Source organism: Giraffa tippelskirchi, chromosome 6, assembly GCF_054371585.1.
Source record: "Giraffa tippelskirchi isolate mGirTip1 chromosome 6, T2T-mGirTip1v1.2.pri, whole genome shotgun sequence".
Classification (NCBI taxonomy): Eukaryota; Metazoa; Chordata; class Mammalia; order Artiodactyla; family Giraffidae; genus Giraffa; species Giraffa tippelskirchi.
The window spans coordinates 154,015,836-154,040,860 of NC_137280.1; the positions used below are offsets into that span (position 1 = coordinate 154,015,836).

The following is a 25,025-nucleotide window of genomic DNA, read 5'->3' on the forward strand; positions in this document are numbered from 1 at the left end:
GGTCCATTTTTCTATTTAACTTACACCATTCTGTGTCTCAGTTCATGCTAGTTTCTTATTGATTTCTCCACCTCAAGTCCCGAGTTCTTTCCCATCTCTCGGTCCTCAAGTATGCTGTTCCTTCTGACTCCTGGGTCATGCTCTTTTCATCTGCAAGTCTTACCCCAGTCATCAACTTTATGGACTGGCCTTCTCTGACTACTCCATCTAAATCATCCTTTGGTGTCTTCAAGGTCCTTACTAGAGGTTGTGTATGCTCACCTAATTATTTTGGTTAGCTGGTCTTCATTAGATTCTAGGTTCTGTGATAGTAGCTTTGTCTTGTTCCACATTGGATACCCTGACTCTGGCACACAGCCAATTCTCAAAGGATTCTTCTAGAAACAGAAAAGTGGTTATAAAGGAATTTACCTTGTGTGGCAGATGTGTAAGAGGGATTACTTTTCCATTCCTTGGGAGTATAAAGATTATCCTCAATTCTACCCTTATTTCTGTTCTTCATTGCAAGTCAAACTAATTGCCCGGCGATTCAGGAGCCATCTCAATAGTTTTCTATGTCCAGTTTCCAAATGTTAGCAGATTCAATTACACCTCCTTCAAGGGATGCTTGTGAGGGCAATTCTTAAATATAAAAACAACTAGTACTGGAGTTGCCAGTTTAGTATGACTGCAGTTTTAAGTTATGGGTTTAGAGCTATTGTTACTATATGTTATTTTGGCTTTGATTCAGTCAGAGCTCAGAACAGTGACCCATTAGAGATCTGAATGAGGTTTAGATTACATACTCATAAAACTAAATTTTCTAAAAACTCATCCAGCTTTATTATCCTGTATTTTGCATTCTACAGCTCTCTTAATTTCATACTGTACACTTCTTAAACATATTTTATAAGTCGAAGTATTCTCATCACTTTCCAAGATTTAATAAGAGTTTTCTCCATTTGGGAATAACATTAGCTACAAAGCGACCAAAGAATAAACAATACTTTTATTACATAAAATCAAAAGGAAAATCCTATCTTGTTTTGCAAAGGCCCTAATGAAATGTTATAGAGTGTTCTATCTTCCGAACTTTGTCTCCCATGCCAAATCTTTTAGTGTTAAACCTTAAGTTTGAAGATCTCTTTAAAACTTCACTACTGCAAATATTCCTTTTTTGATACCAGCCTTCTTGAAATCCCTTATGTGTTAAATGTATCTTTATTCCTTTTAAAGCAGTTTAGTATCTCTGTAAATTATTTTTCCAGCATTTACCCTAGACACTACTTGATCAGAAATATTGAAGTGGCTCATAAATTGTACATTTTGGCAATTTGGGCACCAAACCTCAATCATGACACCTTTGCTCCTAGGCTAATTCCCTTGCTAAATAAAGCTCAAACAGTAGTGGTGTCTAGCTATTTCACAGTTTCTGTGTATTCTCATTCTCTACAAAGTATGTGTGAAGTGACTTACCCTTATTTCCAATATTATGTTTCTCTTTTTTTCCCCTCCCAGCAATTCTATTATGATTGAGGATATTAATGCAAACCCTTTGAACAGAAAACTGATTTTGCTTTCCTACTATGTTAAACTCAAGTCTCAAGTAAAGCCATTTTGAATTCTTTTGATGTAAGTTAAAAATCAGAAATTTAGTGATTTTTCTTTAGTCTTACATCAACTGGTAGTTACAATGAAGCAATGAGGGTGGTTTAAACTATACATTGAAGATACAACTAGGATATTGTTCTTCTATTTGTATCTGAAGTACTTTTTGAGTTCTAAACTCAACTAAAAATACAGTTGTTGCAATTTCATTCGGTTAAGTCAATTCTTTCCAGTAATAGGTCTAACAAAGATTTGTTTGTGTAAATTGAGGGCTGGGAAGATAACAGTACAAAGACCATGCTATCCAAAGTAAGGCACATAGTATGTATATGTTTTCTCATATTTCTCAACAAATGGTATAAACTGGCTAAATAATCTCACTCTGATGGATACTGCTCTCAGATTTTGATAGCTACTTGCCAGAATATTTGGGCATCTGAAGGCTCTTAGTTGAGGACAGGTTGAAAGTAATTTTCAACAATTAACTGTCACTTTCACTCAGAATCAGATTTCCAATCTCTGGAGGGAATTCATGACTTCGTATCTAAACCAAGTCATTTAGATTCTTGAAGGCTCACTCAAAGAAATAGCAATATAATACTGTAGACTGAACGGCTTTAAGATGCAAAACAATATAAAAACTCCCCCAAACCAAACCTGACCAGACACGAATTAAAATGCAGGCAAAACAGAAACATCTACTTGTATCCTACTCAAAAGGTGGCAATTTCAATACTTTTAACTTCTAAAACAACCCTCATTCATCTGACAAAAGTAGGAGGCTCTTGTGAGTTCATTTTGATTTTTATTACACACCGCAGACATGTACACGAAACAGAGAGTAGGATGCTTCTTTGTACTCTCAAAACCACAGGAAATGTATTTCCACCTACCCTCTTTTTTGCGATACTGGAGTGGCATTTCAGATTACCATCTTGGAGTTGGTTTAGGGCAAAGTAAAGGAAACCATGGAAGGCAATGTATATATAGCATAATCATGAGCTATTTTTGGAAGCTAGTAGTAACAGGCAGACTGAGAATAACAGGGCTGTGCAGTATGAAAAATGCTATTACTCGGGTATTAATTTTGTTGTTGTTTAGTCGCTAAGTCGTGTCCAACTCTTTTGAGACCCCATGGACTGTACACCGTTAGGCTCCTCTGTCCGTGGGTTTTCCCAGGCAAGAATACTGGAGTGGGTTGCCATTTTCTTCCCTAAGGGACCTTCCCAACTCAGGGATCGAACCTGCATCTAATGCATTGCAGGTGGATTCTTTACCACTGAGCCACCAGGGAAGCCTACTTCTTTTGTTCATCTATTTTTATTAGATACCAGAGAAAGTAAAAAGGGGGTCCGTAAGAATCTTTCATTCTTGTTTTCAATTTCCTGTGATACAGTATCTTCTCAAAGGCTTTGAAAGGAGCACATTTCCTTGTTTAGACTGAAAAGACTGGAAATCTTTTCTGTGCACCCAGGAAACATAGAAATTACAACTACCTTCACTTGTGCACCTGTGCTTTAATAATCCTGATTACTCTTGGCATTGATAGAGTATGAGCTACAAAGTTCCTAAAAATACCTGACCTCACTTGTAAGTTACCTTGGCTTTATATGCTATGCACGTGTCTCTGAAGAGGATACTATTGTATTCTTGGTCCAAAATAAGGCTGACATGGATATATTCAATCTTTTTTATACATACACCAATGTAGTAATTTTATTTTTTTCCTTAAGTTTTTTTTGTCAGGCAGGAGAAAACACATTCCACTTCAATTTTGAGGTAGGTAATAGGTGGTAATGAGAAAAATGCAGGACCCTTTAGGATCTAACCTCTCTCCACCTTTCTAGGCTTATGTCTTAACATAGTTGATCCTTGAACAGTGAGGGGGTAAGGGGTGCTGACCCTCTATGCAGTCCAAAATCTATGCATATCCTACAGCCTGCCCTCCATAACTATGGTTCCATAACCGCAGATTCAACCAACTTGGGATCGTTTATTACTGAAGCATTTACTACAGAAAAAAATCCAACATGTAAATGGAGCTACACAGTTCAAACCTGTGTTGTTCACGGCTCAACTCCACTTCCCAAGTGGCTTACACAACAATCAAGGTACTGATGGTCCATAATATATATCCCCGGTGCATTTGCATATTGCTCTTAAATTCAGTTTAAGCATTGCTTCTCTGGAAGGAAGTTCATATCTCTGATTGAACCCTTTTTATTTTCTTCTAGAATCCTGGAATTATCTCAGTAATTAATGCTATCATATTGTACTTTATATAAATAACCTCATTTCTCTCTCACTCGCTACATTATGAACCACTAGAGTGAAGAAACTGTACTTGTCTTTCTATCTCCATTGATAATAGACTGAATGCATTCTACTAATGCCTCTTAAAAATGCTGAAATATAAATACTCTATTTACAAGTGCTAGGTTTTTCACAAAACTAGGCAGAGATCTGTTCATTTTTGACCTTGTGAACTTACAGAAGTTACTTCATTCAAAACTCTATTTTGTCCTAGGTTAGGACTAGATTGATCTGCATTTTACTAAGATTATGGTGTCTATTACAAATTACATACTACTACTTTTCCCAGCATAAAAGGGCTATTTTGAAGTTGATGATGCAAAGAACATTCAGGACAGTAGTGCCTGGCACAGCAGCATAAGCATTAATGGGATACTGGACTTGTATCTAAACTTTTTTAAGCCACAGACAGAATTCAACAGACTATGTATTCTTTTGACTGATCATCTTTTTATGATTGCCTGGAAAGAAGACATGCTCCTGCCATTGGTACAGCTGAGGCCAATCAGGAACTAAACATCAACACAAAAATTCCAGGCAAGCTGGAATTAAGATTCTGGAGCCAGGAAGGAGATTAGGGAGAGTATTTGAATCTAGTAAACTGTGGACTTTAGTGCCCATCTTCCCATCTGGTCTTGCAGCAGGACTATGTGATACAGGCAGTACCTCTGATGTTTAAATTGATCCTTAATCTTCTTCTCCAATCTGCTAAGACCACAAAAGGAGTATCTGAATATTTTGTGGACTACTTAACTATCTACTCTCCCCTTTAGGTTAGACAACAGGATTCAGTGGTAATTCTTTGAAAAAAAGAATGTTTTTCTACCTCTACTTTCCATCTACCTCCTCTAAAATGCCAACTTAAAGAGATATCCTAGAACTGATTATCTAGAATATTCTTGCCCTCTTCATGTTAGATTTGTGTTAGTAAACAACTAAAAAAGTTAGTTGACATAGCTTTAGGAAAATCTAGCTGGCAGCAGAGTTGGACAACAGATGGTCACTCAGAAGCTAGACCCATGAAGGTTACTTACTCTTTGTATGCTGATAAAAGTTCTATTTTGGGGAATACCCTGAAAATCCATGACCTAATGCAAAAGCCCAAGAGACAGTGCAGGTAGGAACAATCATCATAACCTGATTACCTGTTAGGGCAAAATATACCATTTTACATTAGCTATAGGTAAGCCAGAAATGTACAATAAACAGCCAACAGAGGCTTTCATCTTTTGAAAAAAAAAAAAAAAAAAAAAGCCAGCAACATGCAACAAGAGTTTCTTAGATGGTTCCTAGAATTCTTACTAAGCACCTTAAAGTAGTCATAAAAATAAGTGACTTTTAGTTCCGTACTTTGTTTCTGCAGAAAGAGCTACTGGCAGGCTCATTTTATAATAATTCCAAACAGTTTTTTCTTTAAAAAAAAAAAAAAAGAAAGGTTTATTCTTATCTTTACAGGCAATTAATAGCTGACAATGCTGCTACTGCTGCTAAGTCGCTTCAGTCGTGTCCGACTCTGTGCGACCCCATAGACGGCAGCCCACCAGGCTCCGCCGTCCCTGGGATTCTCCAGGCAAGAACACTGGAGTGGGTTGCCATTTCCTTCTCCAATAGCTGACAATAGTATCTAATTAAAACTGTAACAGGCAATTTTTAGCTAAGAAGCTCTCCTTAGTTTTGAAATTTTAACTGAATTTTGGTTGAACCTTAAGAAATGTTAACCATAATATGTAATAACTGCTCTACTACAAAATCGGTAAGTCACATTTCCTGCATGAAAATTACTGAAGGTTTTCCTTCATCAACAAAGCTCAAAGACGTTTATGCCATGGAATATGGTAAGTAGACTTGAAAGCTGTTTATCATCATTTACTAAGTTACACAAGATTCCAGTTCAAGTTGATATACAAAACATAAACTAGATTGAGAGCAATGTATTAAAAAAACAAAAACACAGTTTGTATTTTGGGGTAATTAAAATGTACAGACCTAACACTAAAAAGAATGAAAAACACATCCAAGATTATCATTCTGTAATTGTTCTGTTTAGCTCTTTTTACTCTAAGCATGTAGTCTTATTTGAAGAATGGCAGCTGGTCAAATTTTTGCTTAAGACATTTATCCATACTTAACCAGAGGTTTCAGAGATACCACCACCAGTCGGGTATTGTGAATTACTTTATGTTAAATAGGAACATTTTCTCAACAGTCTTAACATTTTCTCTTAAGTCACATCTCATCTATCTTCCTCCTTAAGAACTACATAGGTTTGTTTTAAATAGTTTAAACACCTGTAATAAACTACAGATTGCTAAGAGCAGAGGTACTCTGGTTAATGCTCAAAATGATATGGCCAGAGGAAAAGCCAGCATTATTAAATATGAATGCAATCCTTACCAACACAAATTGAACTTTTTTTTTCCCAATAAAAAAGCTAGTCCAAAAAAAGGTCTCATTCTATAAAGATTTATCATTTCCAAATCACAGTGAAAGGAACTTGAATAATTTACCAGTTTTGTTTTCTACTATGTGCCTTAAAAATACCTCACTAAAAACTGGTATCTGGCACAACAGAATGACATATGCAGAATGTAATATTGTAGTGACAGTACTGAGGTTGATTGTTACAGATATTTAAACTCTGGAGTATTAAATGTTACATCCCAATTATTTATATAGAACATTGGTCCAATAACAAAAATAGAAAACAGCAGCTGAAAGTGTAGCTCATTCAATGTTCAGAGATAAAAGGGTTAGCTATTCTTTCCATTATTTTCAGCAGATAAGTCCTTTTTTTATCATATTTAAATCTGATGGCAACTGAAGAATTCTGGCATTTTTCCAAGCTACTGTATGAAAAGGATGCTGAAGGCCATCACGATACAGCACACTGCAACATAAGGACTCTTCCGTTCACCTGTTGGAAAAAAGGTAGTTAAATATATTCATGTTGATTAACTGAGTGGCTAACATAAGGTTATTACTACAGGAGAGAGGCATGTAGAAACCAAGATAAGATTCTTGCCTATGAAGCCCATATACTTAGGGGCAGGGGTGGGCAAAATGAACTACATGCAGCAAAAAAGTAAGTACACACCAGAATGAACTAACTAAACGATACCGATCTAAGACCACCTCCTTGTCATGTCTTTAGAAAACTCTGGATTAGCCATTTTAGTGTCACTGCATAAACCTACATATTAAAAAATGTAACGAAGAATGTAGGATAAAGACCCAAGAGAAATTATCTCAAAAAACTTATAAGGGGAAAAAATAGCATTCCTGAATGAAAATAAACAAGTATTCAATAAAAGTGCATTTTAAAAATCAATATCACATAGAATGTTTAATAAAAACACATTAGAGAAAACTATTTCTGAGATGGATTTTGTATCAAATCTTTTATAGTATAATTACTCTGGGTTAGAGATGCAGAACTTAGAACAATCAATCACTTCTGAATTAGTTTTCACATGTGTTTAAGGACTGTCTGTTTATAGCTAGAGACTTTCTTTTGCATGAAGTAGATCTGGAGGTGGCTTGTGTAATTGTCTTGCAAACAGAGATCCTGGGATTGTGAGCTAACTCAAACTTATTCTTTCCTGTTTCTTCAATAATTGCAAGACTGTACCAGGCACCGGGCATTTTTTATGCTGCCTTGAGGGCACATATGAAAGGAAGGAAGGAGAGAGAGGACATGCTACCTGAGTATGAACCTGGTTCCTATATAGAGATGGTTTATATTCCCCTCACCTGTGTTCTTCTATGATGTTTAAAATAATTTCTTTTCTAGTAACTAAGTTCCTTATTTCACTTAGCAAGGTTAGTTAATTACTTCTGGAAAATGTCAATCTTGATCACTCTTACCAACTACAACCTTGAAGGTCATTATTTTCAGAGCTCTCTCACTGAGATCACAGGGATACAACTGGTAAGTTTTTTATCTTTGTATCTATTCAACGGCAATATTCATAGGACACATTTTACACACATGCAAACAAAATAAACATTGTTTTTCAGACAGTGTTCTATCCACAGACATTTAATGAACTGTGTTCCAACTAAACGAAAATTCAGAAAGTGAGAAAATACAGTTTTCACAATATTATCTCAACTGGAAAAAAGAAAGAAACTAGAAAATACTGTTGTTCCTTGTTTTTTTTTAGCAATGCTGATTTTTTCAGAATAAAAACCTCAAGTTATCCAACAAAACAATAAGAACAAAAATCAATCAGACCAAAATTTCAGGTAGATCTCATAAGGAAGCCTGTCCCTCTTTCCATAGGGCTAGATGCTCTTATTGTCAAATACAGCCTTCTTAAATACTAAAAGAAGAAATTAATACTGTCCTAAATTTGCCATCTGCTAAAAATCAATTTTTGAGGAAGTTCTTCTCTTCCTCATCCTCCAATTTAGAATACTATGTTTTACATATGGGTTTCATTTTCCTGTTTTTAATTTTCTTAAAAGAGATTGCCATGTGGTAGAGCTAAACATCTTTAGTTGAACTAGGGTAAGAATGTTACTTCTTGTCTGGTCTTAGGTCTCTATAAGTGAATGTGAAACAGTTGCTGTAATGTGATGTGTAACATGATAAGATGATCTGGCTGAGCCTTTTCCCATTAAAATTGCATCCTTTCTTTGTGGATATACTCTGTGTCAAGATAAGAGAGGAACATGTGGTTGAGAAAGCAGCATAGCAGTACCAACATTTTCTAAAACACTTTGCCAAAATGAAAAGCTAATGGTTTTCACATAATTGGCAAAAGTGAATAACTGAACTAGTTAACCTGTGATATTCATGCAGTCAAGAAAGGAAAATGGAAATACATGGGCAAGCTAAAAAAGGAAAGGCATAGTTTATAATTAGGCATAAAAATAGATAATACTAACAGGATATCAATAAGAAAGCCAGAAACTAGATGTCTGAAACCTTTACCTACTTTTCCAAGCAACAATTGTGAACAAAGTCACCTGGATTAGTTACTAATGGAGTTGTACAATGTTTTCTAATGTATTACATAAAAAATGGATTTAAAATGCCTTAACATTTTATTCACCATAAGCCAATAATTTTAATGTTACTATGACTTTAATCCTGAATATTTATTGGAAGGACTGATGCTGAAGCTGAGACCCCAATACTCTGACCAACTGATGTGAAGAACTGACACATTGGAAAAGACCCTGATGCTGGGAAAGATTGAAGGCAGGAGGAGAAGGGGATGACAGAGGATGAGATGGTTAGATGGCATCACCGATTCAATGGACAAGAGTTTGAGTAAGCTCCAGGAGTTGGTGATGGACAGGGAAACCTAGTGTGCTGCAGTCTATGCGGTCACAGAGTCTGACATGACTGAGTGACTGAACTGAACTGATGACTCTAATCCAGTGATAGTCTCTATTCCCTCAAACTGTCCATATGTTTGTTTTTTTTTTAACTGAATAGCTGATTTACAATGTTTCAGGTATACAGCAAAGTGTTCAGTTACACATCCACATACATATAAATATATACATACACATATATTTATATATTCTTTTTCAGATTTCCATTAAAGATATTACAACACATTGAATATAGTTCCTTGTGCTATACTGTGCTGTGCTGTGCTTAGTCACTCAGTTGTTTCCGACTCTTTTCAACCCCATAAAATGTAACCTTCCAGGCTCCTCTGTCCATGGGGATTCTCCTGTCAACAATACTGGAGTGGGTTGCCATGCCCTCCTCCAGGGGATCTTCCCAACCCAGGGAATGCAAGCAGATTCTTTACCTTCTGAGCCACCATAGTAGATACTTCCTATTTGTTTATTTTTGCTTTTGTTTCCTTTACTGTAGGAGTTTTGGATCCAAAATAATACTGCTGCAATTTATGTCAGAGAGTCTTCTGCCTATATTTTCCTCCAGATGTTTCACAGTATCTAGTCTTAAGATACTTAAAGACCTAAATATGTGTTTATTTTTGTATGTTGTTAGAGAATGTTCTAATTCCATTCTTTACCTGTGGCTGTAAAGTTTTCCCAGCACCACTTATTGAAGAGATTTGTTTCTCCACTGTATATTCTTGCCTCCACTGTTGTAGCTTAATTGATCATAAATGCACGAGGTTTATTCTTGTCCTTTCTCTTAAAGGACACCCACAAAATTTCACGTTTCAGGACCTAGGGCCAAAGCAGTGACTTGACAGGAGCCTTGGTCAGACCTACCTTCTGGTCTTGGAGAATCTCCTGAAGAAGCAGAAGGCAACTGCATCTTACCCTGGGGACAGAGACACTGACGGCTGCCATTCTGCGAGTTACTTCTGTGATATGGACACTGGCGGGCACCACTGTAGAATCTTCCCTCTAGCTTATTAGTGCTAGGACCCAACCGTGTTCTTGCCCAACAGCCTACAGGTGAGTGCTGAGACACCTCAAGCTAAGCAACCCATCTGGTGAGGACAGAGCCACATCCATCAGCAGACATGCTGCCTTAAGAGCCCACAGCTGCCTCTAAACATGGCCCCATCCACCAGAGGGTTCAGTGCCCCATTCCATTTACCAGTGGGCAAGCACCAGCCCCAGAAACCCATGGAGCCCAGCTCTGCCCTCAGAAAAGCCTGCTCTAGCCTTTGGATCAGACTTACTCCAACAGGGGGCAGACACTAAATGCTAGAAAGCCACAATCCTGCAACCTACAGACTCAGACTGCCCCATAAGCCCCCATCCCAGCAGGCCAGACCCTGCCCTGGGTCCAGTTGGGACATGGTCTGGCCCAATAGCAGGCCAAGTTTCAGAACACCCTAGACACCATACCAAACTGTGTCAGGAACCCCTCCCCACCCCCACCAGTGGTGCTGGGAAAACTAGACAGCTACACGTAAAAAAATGAAACAGAACAGCTAGTTCCTCACACTATATATAAAAATAACCTCAAAATGGATTAAGGACCTAAATGTAGGACTGGAAACCATAAACTCCTAGAAGAAAAGAGAGTAGAATACTCTTTGACATAAATCATATTTTTTAGGATCTATCTAAAGGAAACAAAAGCAAAAATAAACTAACTGGATCTAATTAAAGTTAAAAGCTTTTCCACAGCAGAAGAAACCATCAACAAAATGATAAGACAACCTATGGAATGAGAGAGAATATTTGCTAATGCCATGACTGATAAGGGATTAACACTCACAATCTATAAACAGCTCATACAACTCAACATCAAAAAAACAACCCAATTAAACCTGGGCAGAAGGCCTGAAGAGAAAGTTTTTCAAAGAAGACATACAGATGACAGACAAGCAGATGACCAACACTATTAATCATCACAGAAATGCAAATTAAAACCAAAATGAGATGTCATCTCACACCTATCAGAATGGCTATCATCAGAAGGGACACAACAAATGTTGCTGAGGATGTAGTTATTGGTGGAAATTTAAATTAATGCAGCTTCTGTGGAAAACAGGATAGAGGTTTCTCAGTAAAAACAGAACCACAATATGACCCAGCAATAAGACCACAGAACTGGTCTGAGACCTAGAAGTTGAGGAACCCTGATATATAATATTTTGCATCAATTACACTTCAATAAAAAAAAAATTACTGGTGAATAAAGTACATTTTAATTCATTTACTTACCAATTATTTGAGAATCTAGTATGTGCTGGGCATTGTGTTAAATGCTATACATAATGTTATGGGACAATGAATATTAATATATAGTTATCTTACCATTTACACACTTAAGATGCTACTAACTTTATTATGAAAAGTTAGAAGATAACCACATTTACACAAAGTTCAAGAATGATCACATACATGGGTTCAAAAGATGAAATAGTTCATGTTTTCTAAAAGCAACTAGTAAGATTCTATGACTTACCAGAGGGCAATTAGACAGCTGCTCAGCAAGCCTTTCATTAAATGGAAAAATCATCCTTAGTTATCAAAATGGTACACATTATAGGGAACAGCATGCTCTAGTCTATGTGTGCATAAAACTAGACATACTTGGCTGTAATCTCCTCAAAACCAGGAAGGCATACTGTTTACTGTCTAAATTACAGAGACCTCTGTCCTGCTTTCCATCTCCCTATTAATGAATATTAGAAGGTATCTGTGAAATCATTTTAAATAGTGTCAAGAAAAGAGTTATGTGGAACTCGATAAAGTATGCAAAAAGGTACACAACTGGGAAGTCTGCACTTTAAAAACTGACATTTTGATTTGTTTGAATATAACTGGCCAACGGTTTACAGCATAAGAAAGTAGAGAGATAATAGACAGATACTCACCAATTCTGGCACATTTCCAAAATATACCCAACAACCTGCAGAAAATAAAAAAGTAGCTACTGATTACTGGGAAAGATAAATTATTCAGTATCATATAGGTAATTTATTACATACTAGCATTTTAAATGCTGATGCATTGGTTTAAACTGAAATTCATTTGATATTGAGCCACCACTTATATAGAAAAGTAGGACAAAATAGCTTACCAACCATCAATGTACAGAAACTATTAGAAATTGGAACATATGTGGTGTCACAGGTTGGGCCCAAAGTAAATTAACGTAAGAATGGCAAAAATTTGCACAAGAGCTTACTAGTAAAAGATTAATTCAGTCAACTTCAAGTGCTTTACCTTCAAAAGCAGAAAACACATAATGCTGATTTAAATAAACATTAATTTTGAAAAAACAGTAAATGGACACAGTTGGTTTTGGATAAATTTTGACATTAACTGAAAAAACTTTTTACTGAATATAGTTCTGTATTTAAATGATCTATAATCATGACCTCCAATGACAGCATTTACATGACCATAACATTAAATGAGGGATACAAAAATATGAGCCTATATTTCAATGTAATATATTCACTATAACATATTTCAACATAAGCAGAAACCCTAGTTGAGGGATGTTGTATATGAACCTATAATTTCATATACAATTTAAAATATATATTTAAAATACATATATCCTGGAAATAATAAAAATTAGACTAATTTTTATTTCAATGCCATGAATATATTATAAATACATATTATATGGATATATCACTTATTTTGCATGTATTAAAACATACCAGCTTAAAAATGACATTCAATGAATAGATATTTGAAAAAAAATTATAGACAATTATTTTGATGTGACGAACAGAAATATAAATAGTATTACACATGGTTACAAATCAAGATAAATTAACATTAAAATTACTGCAGTGAGTTAGAATTGTTATAGGAAGAAAATCATGTTTATATTTGAGAGAAATTATATATTTTCTTTGCCCAAAGAGATGGCTGGCAATAAATTATATTGGAATGGTTAAGACTTAAAAAAAAAAATGCTGACTCAATTAAGTTCCAAACATGTTCCTCCTCTGAAGTATACAGTAATTTCCTGACATCAAAGCAAAAAATCCCTTAGTTCAGATTAAATGAAATGGGCAAAAATATAAGTATTGTGAAGGATGGGAATTCTGACAGGTGAAACAACTTCACTATAGGAATCAAAAGGACAAATGTATACTCTTGAAAGCAAAGGATCAGGGCTAAACTGTGCCTAAGTTAAATTCTACTTAATTGGCTGCATAACTGTGAGCAGGTTATTTTATCTCATTATCTCATTCTCATAGGGTTGCTATAAGGATTAAATGAGTTATTACACAGAAAGTCTTTAGTGACTAACATGTGCTGTGTTCAATATTACACAGGCTAAAGGTATGGACAATAACTCCAGGTATCACTAACATTGGCTTATACTTCATCAAAAAAAAAAAATGGAAGACAACTGGATAGTGATCTGCAATGCCCTGCAAACTTGATTCTAAAAACCTATTGATTATAAAATGAATTACTGACTCAAAGCTGCTCTGGTTGAGGTATTCAGAAGGAGGACACCTGAAGTTCCTCTATGGGAAAGCTTAGGGCCCTTCAGAACAGTCTGAAACCATATCACCACAGTCAAGGTCTTTTCAGGTCTTATAGTCTAGTAATTAGCATCAAAGCATCAGTAGGAAATTGGTATAACAGAGCATATTAGAAGCTACTTAAATGAAAAAAATTCCTAATTTGGCAACATAAGAGATTAATTGGTACTGCTTTGGCCTTTTTTACATATTTCCCTACCTAGACATTTCCATAATATCCCAGATGCTAAAAGGAACTTAAGCTGGTAAACACCAATACAAATAAGCTGCTTAGTTTCTAAAGACATAAGCCAATAAGCTGATGAAATTATAGTCTATGAAAATAGGAAACTAGACAAAACAGCAACCCTTCTCTGCTGCTTTTAAGTCCTATACTATTTGAAGCAGCAAAAAATGAAGTTGCTATTTTCAATGGTGAAGTTATTAAGAACTCATTTTATCTAATTGGTCCAGATATCTTCACTTAAGCATGGAACACTCAGTAGAATCAAAGGAAAGTTTATTATGAGTTTCATAAAAATACATTTTTAACAGAAAAGAACAAGGACCAGTAAAAATGTCTTCCACAGAAATTATTTCATTTGTACAAGTCAAAATAAAAGGAGCTTGACATTTGTATAGAGACAATGTTTTTAGGGCTTCTGTCGTGGCTCAGTGATAAAGAATCTACCTGCCAATGCAGGAGACACAGGTTTGACTCCTGATCTGGGAAGATCCCACATGCCGAGGAGCAACTAAGCCCATGAGCCACAGGAATTGAGCCTGTGTGCTGCAACTACTGAAGCTTGCCTGGCCTAGAGCCCATGCTCCTCAATAAGAGAAGTCACTGCAGTGAGACGCCTGCACACCACAACTAGAGAGTAGCTCCCACTTGCTGCAAATAGAGAAAACCCCCATGTAGCAAGCAATGAAGGCCCAGCACAGCCAAAAGCAAACAAAACAAATTAAAAAGGTTTTCAAAAAAGCTTTCAAACAGCTAACTGTATCATATATACTTTAAAATGTAAAAATAGGCATGCTATTTCTTTGGTTTTATGTAGGAGAAATATACTACTACTCAACCTCTACTGTAAGGTTGGCAGCCCTGAGAACTCCTTTTTTAATGTAGCATGTTGTGGATGTATTCCTGCTTCCAAAGGAACGAGAAGCAGACATTTCCACATGCAGCCTACTTTGTCGCAGCACCACAAAAGTACAAATACTCTGTTCTACCACTATGTGATTATTCACGAATGAAATAAACAAATTCTTTATTAAACATTATGTATTAGAAATCTAAACTAACAATCGATGAGATTGTTTACTGGATTCTACCACAGGCTTTGTTGTTGTTGTTTAGTTGCTAAGTTGGCTCTGACTCTTTGCGACCCCATGGACTGTAGCCTGCCATGTTCCTCTGTTTAAGGGATTTCCCAGGCAAGAATATTGGAGGGGGTTGCCATTTCCTTTTCCAGGGGATCTTCCCAACCCAGCAACTGAATGTGTGCCTTCTGCATTGGCAGGTGGATTCTTCACTGCTGAGCCACCACAGAAACCCACAGGGGATTGCAGAGAAAGGGAAGGAGGAAATAAAATTGTTTAGCTGAGTAGAAAGGCTTCTTGTACAACTAAGCAACAAATAAAATTATATAATTTCAACAAAGGGACTGAAGACTCAGTGCAATACGAGTTCAGAGAAAAGGTGGAATGATAAGAACATAATCTCTACAAAGGAAGTGAGGTGTTGTCAGAAAAACCCATGGACAAATAACATCTGTTTGCACCTTCAGTAGGTTAAATAAAATGCCTTAGGCCAACAATTCAAAACTGGGTAGGGGTTCTCTATGCCTTTATAGAGGTTCAAACAAACCCACATAATAAAAAGAAATAGTAACAAAAGCCAAATGATTTAGATAATGGAATGTTTGAATAAATGTTAATTATGACCCCAAAGATATAATGCAGTTGAAGGAAAGATAATTATTTCCTCTCATAGTTGAATATCTACTACCTTGCTTCTTGTAGGAGATTTTTTTAGTGGAAAAACAGAGCCTGACTTTGCAGTATCCTAATTAGAACTTTTCCTTCCCATCAAAAACAAAAAAGGTGGAGATAATTAATTATGCCTATGTGAAGTATTCTATTTCATCCTATTATTTCTTAAGATGATTAAGGATCTTACCATGAAAGGATTAAGACAATTATTCACAGAAATTAATCTGTAAGGCAAAGAAAGTTTAGACAGTTTTCACCATATGGTCTCTGTTTTTTTTTTAATATAGTTGTCCTTCTGGTTGAACTCAACATGTATTTCTGTATGAGGAACATGGCACTTAAAAATTTAAGTCTATGTGGTATCACATTAAGCTCAATTTTGGCAGGAGTGTTAACATACAATTAAAAGGGATGTGACATGCCCAAAGCTTAACTTTTATTATTGCTTTAAGAAAGCTAAATTTCTCCAAAGATGTTTGCTTTATGATACAGCTGGGGAGCCTATATGATTAGAGCAGTCCTGGAGTGGAGATGGAATGTCTATATTAGTACTGTAGTGGACACAGTGCTTATAAACTGTTTAATGCTTTCAAGATAAGATAATGGATTTTACTATTAAAAATGAAGGCCAAACCCTGTCTTTGAAACTACTAAATTGTAGCTATAATTCAGAAGGAAAAACTATCTCATCTTTTAAAATACACTTTTTTTTTCATTTCAGCACACTTCAGGTCACTTCTGATATTTATCTTTTTGGTAAGAATCTATGAATATAAAGATCTAGATTTTTTAAAAGCGAGGAAAAACAATGTAAAAAGTTATTTTTACATAGTTTAGTTATACAAACTAAATTACATATAGAAATTAAATTACTTAATGACATTCAATAGTTGGCATTTAATATCTCTAAGAACTTGGGTGATTAGACATTATTAGTAACATACCCAGTTTTATTTCTGTCCAGGAGGCTGGGGGCCAAGGATCGGATATAAGCACAGGTACATATAAGCAGCAAGATTACAGTCAACAGACTCTGAAAATTGAAAATGGCAGACTAAAAAGAGAAAAATAAAAATTAATGTCACAAGATAAACTGCATAGGTAAAAAAAAGTCAGACAATTCCATATTAAGAATCACATTTTTTTCTTCAAAAAGGCAAACAGAATGACATGTCTGAGAACCCTTTTTAAAAGCAAAAAGAAAGTGAAGTCGCTTAGTCATGTCCGACTCTTTGTGACCCCTTGGACTGTAGCCTACCAGGCTCCTCTGTCCATGGAATTTTCCGGGCAAGAGTACTGGAGTGGGTTGCCATTTCCTTCTCCAGGGGATCTTCCCAACCCAGGGATCGAACCCAGGTCTCCCGCATTGCAAGCATTGCAAGCAGACGCTTTACCATCTGAGCCACCAGGGAAGCCTTAAAAGCAAAATTACAAGGTATTTTGACAGCATACCTTTTTCTCCATTCTTTGGGCTAAGGAATTCAGAAGATGCAACAAAAATTCTAAATTCAAGAACTTAAAAATACCACCAAAAATGTTACAAATCTAAAACAGCTCACCAAAGCCGAACCAATAATACAGATGTCCTAGGATCCCAGACTACTAGGCAGAACATATGGTCTCCAAGCTCTGCAAGTAAGCTGGCTATGTAATACTGCCCTCTCTAAATCTCTGTTTCACATCAGTAAAACTAGGTGGAGAATGGGGAGACAAGACTCAACGCTGGCTCAAGATTTTTCAAGTCTGAAATTCTTTTAGAATAAAAATGCTTTAAGTAGTCATGTTCCATGCATTGACTAATAGTTGTCAATTAGGTTTTGGTGAAAAAAAGTACTTGCTCATTCACTGCTGATACTTTACAAGTTATTAAGATAAAAAATTTAACACAAGAATCTGTTCTTAAATAAAACTGTTACACATTTATCATAATACTCATCCCTAAAGAGTGGACAAACTGAATCTCCAGCACCTAACTATCCATCAGCCACACAGTGGGAGCCCAATAAGAGATGGTGGAGTAAATAAAACAAATTTTTAAAAGTACAGGAATACTACTGTACATACAATAAAGAACAACTTTTCTATTTTATACAGGTAGCTAAAATATGTCAGTCTCACACAGTAGCCAACAATATGTTTACTTAGTAGACTCAGAAATACTTCCTGAGGGGGATCAAGATGGTGGAGTAGTAGGATGTGAAACTCACCTCCACCAACAAAACACATCAAAAATACATCTACATGTGGAATAATTCTCACAGAAAACCAACTGGAAATGGGCAGAAGATCTCCTATATAAAAAAGCTGCAAGAAAGTGACCAGGTAGGACAGGGAAGAAAAAAGGCATCAAGATGGGACATTAAGATGCCTCTGGTAGGCATGTGTAAAGGAGAAAGGATCTACACAGGTAGGCTTGGGAAGCATCCTTGCCTGCTGGAACAGACAGAGGGGTTTCAGGGGCCTAGACTTGATAGGAATGTGCACATGCTGGCTTGCTAACAATCAGGGTGGAGAGAGACTGGTGCTCATGGCTGCACCTCACCACACTTCCCAGTCAAAGTGTGAATCAGGTTGGGCTACAAATATGTACAGCAGCTAAGCAGTGTATCTTGGCAGATATGCTCAGCAGGAGGACTCCATCTATTAAGAGCTGCAAGGAGCCAGCTCTCAGGGTCTGGATTGTGTTCCAGGTCTAGCCACAGAGCCCACAGTCCTGAGGCAGGAGGAAGACGGGCACCCACCAGGGTAAAGCAACTAGAGATTCATTTCCTATGGACTGAAACTCCAAGGCAAGAATAGCAGCACAAATAAGGGAGGAGGCTGGGCCCTGCGCAGACCACACATTTCTCATTCAGCTTCTCATTCATTTCTCATTTAGGGAGTCATGAGACCTCCTCGACCGCATTCCTGCAGAAAGGCTCCCTGGAGGTCAAAGCAGGAGTGATGTCAAGGGATATTCTACCCATATGCCTTTTTGGTAGAAGTCATCTTGGCTAAGAGATGTGTGCTCACACATGTGAGGATCCTGAGATATACCAAATATGGACTGTGAACCAGGCAAATCAAAATGACTGGCCAAAAGAAACCCAGAAGAAATTACCCCATAAAAGTAATTCAAACTGGCATGAGGGCGTGACTCAGCAACTCTCTGAGTCTGCCCATGTGTCTATGCACACATACTATACTCCCCCCCTCCCCACCCTTTAACAAACACTTTACTTGTTTCACTACTTTCCAACTTTGTGGGTATTCTTTTCTGCAAAGCTCAAAGGCCAGGGCCTTGTCACTGGCCACTGGTCTAATGGTAAGGATTGGTGTTCTCACTGCCACAACCTGGCCTCAGTCTCTGGGTGGGAACTCAAGCCCTGCTTCAAGCTGCTACAGGTTGAAGCCACCTGAGATCAGTCTGAAGCAACCCTAAAGTGGAGGTGGGGGTAAAGGGGGGAGGAGCTGGTGCGTGGGTCTGGGTTTTGGCAGTGGTACCTGGTGGACTTTGGTATGCACAGAAAGTCATGTCTCCAGTAGAGAGCCCCTGTGGAGGAGTACTCAGTGCTCGAGGCCCACCCACTTCCCACCTCTGCTTGGAGCTGGATCTGAGGTGGGCAGGTCCTGAGAGAGGCCTGCCACAGAGGCAGTCAAGGTCCCAGGAAACAGCACAACCATCTTGATTCATGCAGCCACAGTGCCCTGGCCCCCAGCACCAGTCCACTCTGCACCACAGCCTACAGCTTAGCACTGTATTTGAGACTTTGGGCTGCTTAAGGGCAGAACTGTGGCTGTCAAAAAATTGCACTCACACAGACTACACAGGGATGCTCCCATATTAAAAATACACCTTCAAGTCCACAGTAGAGAACTGTTTCTCTTAAATTCATAGAGACAGAAGAAGTTAAGAAAGATGAAAAAGCAGAGGAACTACTCAGATTTAAAAGAACAAGAGAAATTCCCCTGAAAGAAATGATACGGCCCTCACCAGTCTCCCAGACCTTGAATTCAAAAAGGAAGTAAGAAAAATGTTACAGGAATTAAAAACTGATAGAAAATTCAGATCATTGTAACAAGAAACTAGCAAGTATAAAGATGAACCAATCAAAGGTAGACAATACAATTGCTAAGATAAGAGCCAATCTAGGTGCAATCAACAGCAGGCTAAATAACAGAGAACAAGTAAGTGATCTGGAGAACAGAATGATGGCAATCACTCAATCAGAACAGCTAAATAAAAAATTCTAAAAATATAAACAGATCTCTGATGTATCTTTTTGTTGTTGTCATTTAGTCAGTGAGTGATGTCCAACTCTTTTGTTATTACCAGGGACTGTAGCCCACTAAGGCTCCTCTGTCAGTGGGATTCCCCATGTAACAATACTGGGTTGCCAATTCTTTCTCCAGTGAATGTTCCTGATCCAGGGATCAACCCTGCATCTTCTGTGTCAGTAGGTGGATTCTTTACCACTGAGCCTTCAGAGAAGTCCATCTGGTATATCATTAACTGTAACAAAATTCACAGTTCAAGGGTCCGAGAAGAAGAGAAATAAAAGGGGACTGAAAATGTATCTGAGGAAATCAGGGCTAAAAACTTCCCAAACCAAAAGAAAGAAACAGATATTCAGGTACAGGAAGCACAGAGGGTCCCCTAAAAAATGAAAGCAAACAGACCCACACCAACACATATCATAGTTAAAATGGCAAAAATTAAAAACAAAGAAAGAAGTCTAAAAGTAGCAAGAGAAAACCAAAGAGTCATATTCAAGAGAATCACCATAAGGCTATCAGCTGAATTCTCTGCAGAAACTCTGTAGGCCAGAAGGGAGTGGCATGATATACTCAAAAAGTTCTGAAAGAGAAAAACCTACAACATTCTAAACCCTGCAAGATTATCACTTAGAATAGAAAGATGAATTTCTCAGACAAGCAAAAATTAAAAGAATACAGCAATTCCAAACCTACCCTAGAAGAAATATTGAAAGGTTTTCTCTAAAGAGAAAAGAAGCAAGATTTAATAGGAAAGGGGAAATTATAATAGAAAAAGCAAGCATATAAAAGGATTAAGATCATTTAAACAAGCCAGTACATTGACTGAAAAACAAGAAAAAATGATAAAATGCAAGTAGACATAGTTATGTGTCAATATACTTAAAAACCTGGCTCACCACAAATCAAAAATATACAATAGACTGACAAAAATCAAACAGAAGGGAACTCAAGCATAATACAAAAGAAAACCAACAAACCACAAAAGAAAAAAAACAAAAAGAAATCAACAAAGAAGTACAAAAGCACCTGGAAAACAAGGTTGAAAATGGCAATAAGTACATATTCATCAATAACTACTTTAAATGTCAATGGACTAAATGACCTGATCAAAAGACAGAGAGGCAGATTAGATGAAAAATAAGACACTACAATATGCCACCTACAAAAGACTCACTTCAGGGTTGAGAACACACAGATTGCAAGTTAGTAGATGGAAAAAGATATTTCATGGAATTGGAAATGATAAGAAATTGGTGGTAGCAGTATTCATATTAGACAAAAGAGACTTAAAGTCCATAAAGAAAGGCAGGAAGGACATTATATAATAATAAATGGATAAAAACAATTAGAGGGTCTTACACTAATTACATATATGCATCAATGGCCAGATCTTTCAGACAGAAAATCAGTAAAGAAACAGATATCTTAAATGACACATCAGACCAGTTGGACTTGATATCTACAAGACACTACATCTCCAAAAATCAGAATACATGTTTTTTCTTTTAAATAAGCACACATGGAACATTCTCTAGGACAGACTACATACTAGATCACAAAACAAGCCTTAACAAATTTAAGAGCACAGAAATCATCTTAAGCATCTTTTCTGACCACAAGGGTATGAAAGTAGACATCAACCACAGGGGGGAGAAAAAAACAGGAAAAAAAACGAACATATGGAGACTAAACAACATGCTATAAAAATATAAATGGGATAAGGATGAAATAAAAGAAAAAAAAAAAACACAACCTTGAAACAAGTAACAGTGAAAACGTGCATGCGCAGTCACTAAGTTGTGTCTGACTCTTTGCAACCCCATGGCCTGTAGTCTGTCAGGTTCCATTGTCCATGGGATTTTCCAGGCAAGAATACTGGAGTGGGTTGCCATTTCCTTCTCCAGAGGATCGTCCCAATTCAGGGATGAAACTAGTGTCTTCTGCATTGGTATGTGGATTCTTTACCAATGAGCCACCAGGGAAGCCCTCGAATGAAAACACACCCTTACAAAATCTATGGGATGCAGCAAAAACAATTCTAAGAAGAAAGTGCATAGAAGCACAGGTCTTCCTCAAGAAACAGGAAAAATCTCTAACAAACAACCTAATTACCACCTAAAACAATCAGAAAAATAACAAACAAACTCCAATGTGACCTAAAGGAAGGAAATAATAAAGATCTGAAGGCAATAAAATAGAGATTAAAAATAATACAATAGAAAAGATCAGTAAAATTCAGAGCAAGGTTTTTGAAAAGTCAAACAGAATCTACAAAATCTAGCCAGGTTTACCAAGAAAAGAGAGAGCGCCTAAATAAACAAAATAAGAAGTGAAAAAGAAGAAATAACAACTGATACCACAGAAATATAAGAAAATCATAAAAATATAAACAATTATACGCCAACGAATTGGACAACCTACAAGAAATGGACTAGTTTATAGAAACACAAAGCCTGCCAAAATTGAGTGAACATAACTTGAACAGATTGATCAAGTGAAAGAAAACCTGTAATAAAAATACTCTTTGCAAACAAAAGTCCAGGAGTGGGCAGCTTCACTGTGGAATTCTACCAAACATACAAGGAAGCACTTAAATCTACGCTTCTCAAATTAGTCCAAAAGTTGAAAAGGACAGAATGCTACCAAATTCATACCATGACACCACTATCACCTTGATACCAAAGCCAGACAAAGACACTACAAAAAAAGAAAATAACAAGCCAATATCTTTGATGAATATAGATACAAAAATACTCAAAATATTAACAAACTGAATCCAATAATACATTAAAAGGATATGATCAAGTGGGATTTATCCCAAGGATGCAAAGGTTTCTCAATATCCACAAATCACTCAGTATCAGCAAACTGAAGAATAAAAATCACATGATCACCTCAATAAACACAGAAAATGAATTCAAACAAAATGCAACATCCTTCCATAATAAAAACTATAAAACTAGATATAGAGGAAACATCTCAACACAATAAAAGATATTTAGGACAAACTCACAGGCAACAATTCGCGATGCTGAGAAGCTGAAAGCCTTCCTACTAAATTTCGGAACAAGGGAAGGATGCTCACTGTTACCAATTCTATTCAATAGTGTGAATTCAACAGTGAAAACCCTACTTACAGCAATCAGACAAAGAAAAGAAATAAAGGGCGTCCAAAATGGAAGGGAAGAAGTAAAACTATCTCTGTTTGCAGATGACATGATATCCTATCTAGAGAACCCTAAAGTCTCCATACAAAAACTATTAGAACTAGTAAATAAATTCAGCAAGGTAGCAGATACAAGTTTAATATACAGAAGTCAGTTGCATTTCTTTACACTAACAATGAACTATCAGAAAGTAAAAAACAATCCTGTTTAAAATTGCATCCTCCCTCCCCCAAATAAAGCCTAGGAATAAATTTATCCAAGTCACTGAAAACTTGTATGCTAAAGACTATAAAACACTGCTAAAGGAAAACTAAAGATAACTCAAAGAAATGGAAAGATATCACATGCTCTTGGATTGGAAGAATTAACATCGCTAAAACAGCCATACTACCCAAAGCAATCTATAGATTTAATGTGATCCATATCAAAACACCTGTGACAGTTTTCACAGAACTAGTAACAATAACCCTAAAACTCACATGAAATCACATAAGACTCAGAATTTCCAAAGCAATCCTGAGGACAAAGGACAAAGCTGGAAGCCTAAACCCTTTCAGACTACAGACAGGAATACACAAAGCTACAATAATCACAACAGCATCCTATCAGTACAAAAATAAACATCTGATCAATGGACAGAATAGAGAGCCCAGTAATGAACCGATACACCCACAGTCAATTTACTGGTGACAAACGAAGTGAGAATATATAATGGAGAAAAGACAATCTCTTCAACAAGTGTTGTTGGGAATGCTGGACAGCTATACAAAAATCAATGAAATTGAACACTCCCTCACACCATAGATAAAAATAAACTCAAACTGGATTAAAGACTTAAATATAAATATAAATAAGACATGACACCATAAAAACAGAACCCAGGCAAAATATTCTCAGACATAAATTGTAGCAGTATTTTTGCAAGGCAAAAGAAATAAAAGCAAAACAAGCAAATGGGACCTAATCAAACTTAAATGTTTTTGCCCAGCTAAGGAAACTATCAACAAAACAGACAACCTATGAAATGGGAGAAAATATTTGCAATGGGTGAGACCTACAAGGGATTAATATCAAAAATATACAAACAGCTTGTGCAATACAAGTGAGAAAACACACAACCCAATCCAAAAAATGCTAAACAGGCATCTCTCCAAATAAGACATTCAGATGGCCAATAGGTATGTTAAAAAATGCTTTTAACAAGGTTAATTATTAGAGAGATGCAAGTCAAAATCACAATGACGTATCACGTCTCACCTCACACTGGTCAGAATAACTCTGATCAGAAAGTCTACAAATAACAAATGTTGGAGAGGGTGCAGAGAAAAGGGTACCCTCTTATATCGTTTTTGGGAATGTAAATTGGTGCAGCCACTATGGAAAACAGTATGAAGGTTCCTTTAAAAAGGAAAAACAGGCCTACCATGTGATCCTGCTGCAATCCTACTCGGCATCTATCAGGAAAATGCGAAAACTCCAATTTCGAAAGACACATACACCTCACTGCCCACGGCAGCACTGCATGCCAGCCTCGTGGCACTGCATGCCAGCCTCGTGGTAAGGCCCGTCCATGCGCCTATCAACAGAGGCTGGCTTAAGATGTGACACAGACACACCGGAAAAGCACGCAGCCACGAGAGTGAAATACTGCCATTGCAGCAAAATAAAAAGACCTAGACAACATTACACTCAGCAAAGACAAATATCATATGATATCACTTACATGCGTAATCTAAAACACAATAAAAATGAATCTATATACAAAACAAAGACAAAGAACTCAAACTTATGGTTACTAAAGGGCCAGGGGAGG

General features: G+C 36.8%; 1 protein-coding gene and 1 non-coding gene across 3 annotated transcripts in view; both read right to left on the reverse strand.

Moving 5' to 3' along the window:
• Positions 1-2,375: 2,375 nt before the first annotated feature.
• Positions 2,376-25,025, reverse strand: part of TMEM167A (transmembrane protein 167A) — a 46,836-nt gene continuing 24,186 nt past the window's right edge. For both annotated transcript variants that reach the window (XM_081503927.1, XM_081503928.1), the window contains exons 2-4: positions 16,733-16,842; positions 12,174-12,208; positions 2,376-6,814 (exon numbers count right to left, since the gene is read on the reverse strand). In XM_081503927.1, the coding sequence (XP_081360053.1) occupies positions 6,744-6,814; positions 12,174-12,208; positions 16,733-16,842 (216 nt within the window). In that variant the 3' untranslated portion in view covers positions 2,376-6,743. The remainder of the gene's footprint in view (positions 6,815-12,173; positions 12,209-16,732; positions 16,843-25,025) is intronic.
• LOC145511855 (small nucleolar RNA U109) lies at positions 14,847-14,981 on the reverse strand. Its single transcript, XR_014058227.1, has one exon. It is a non-coding gene; the product is annotated as a small nucleolar RNA U109 (small nucleolar RNA).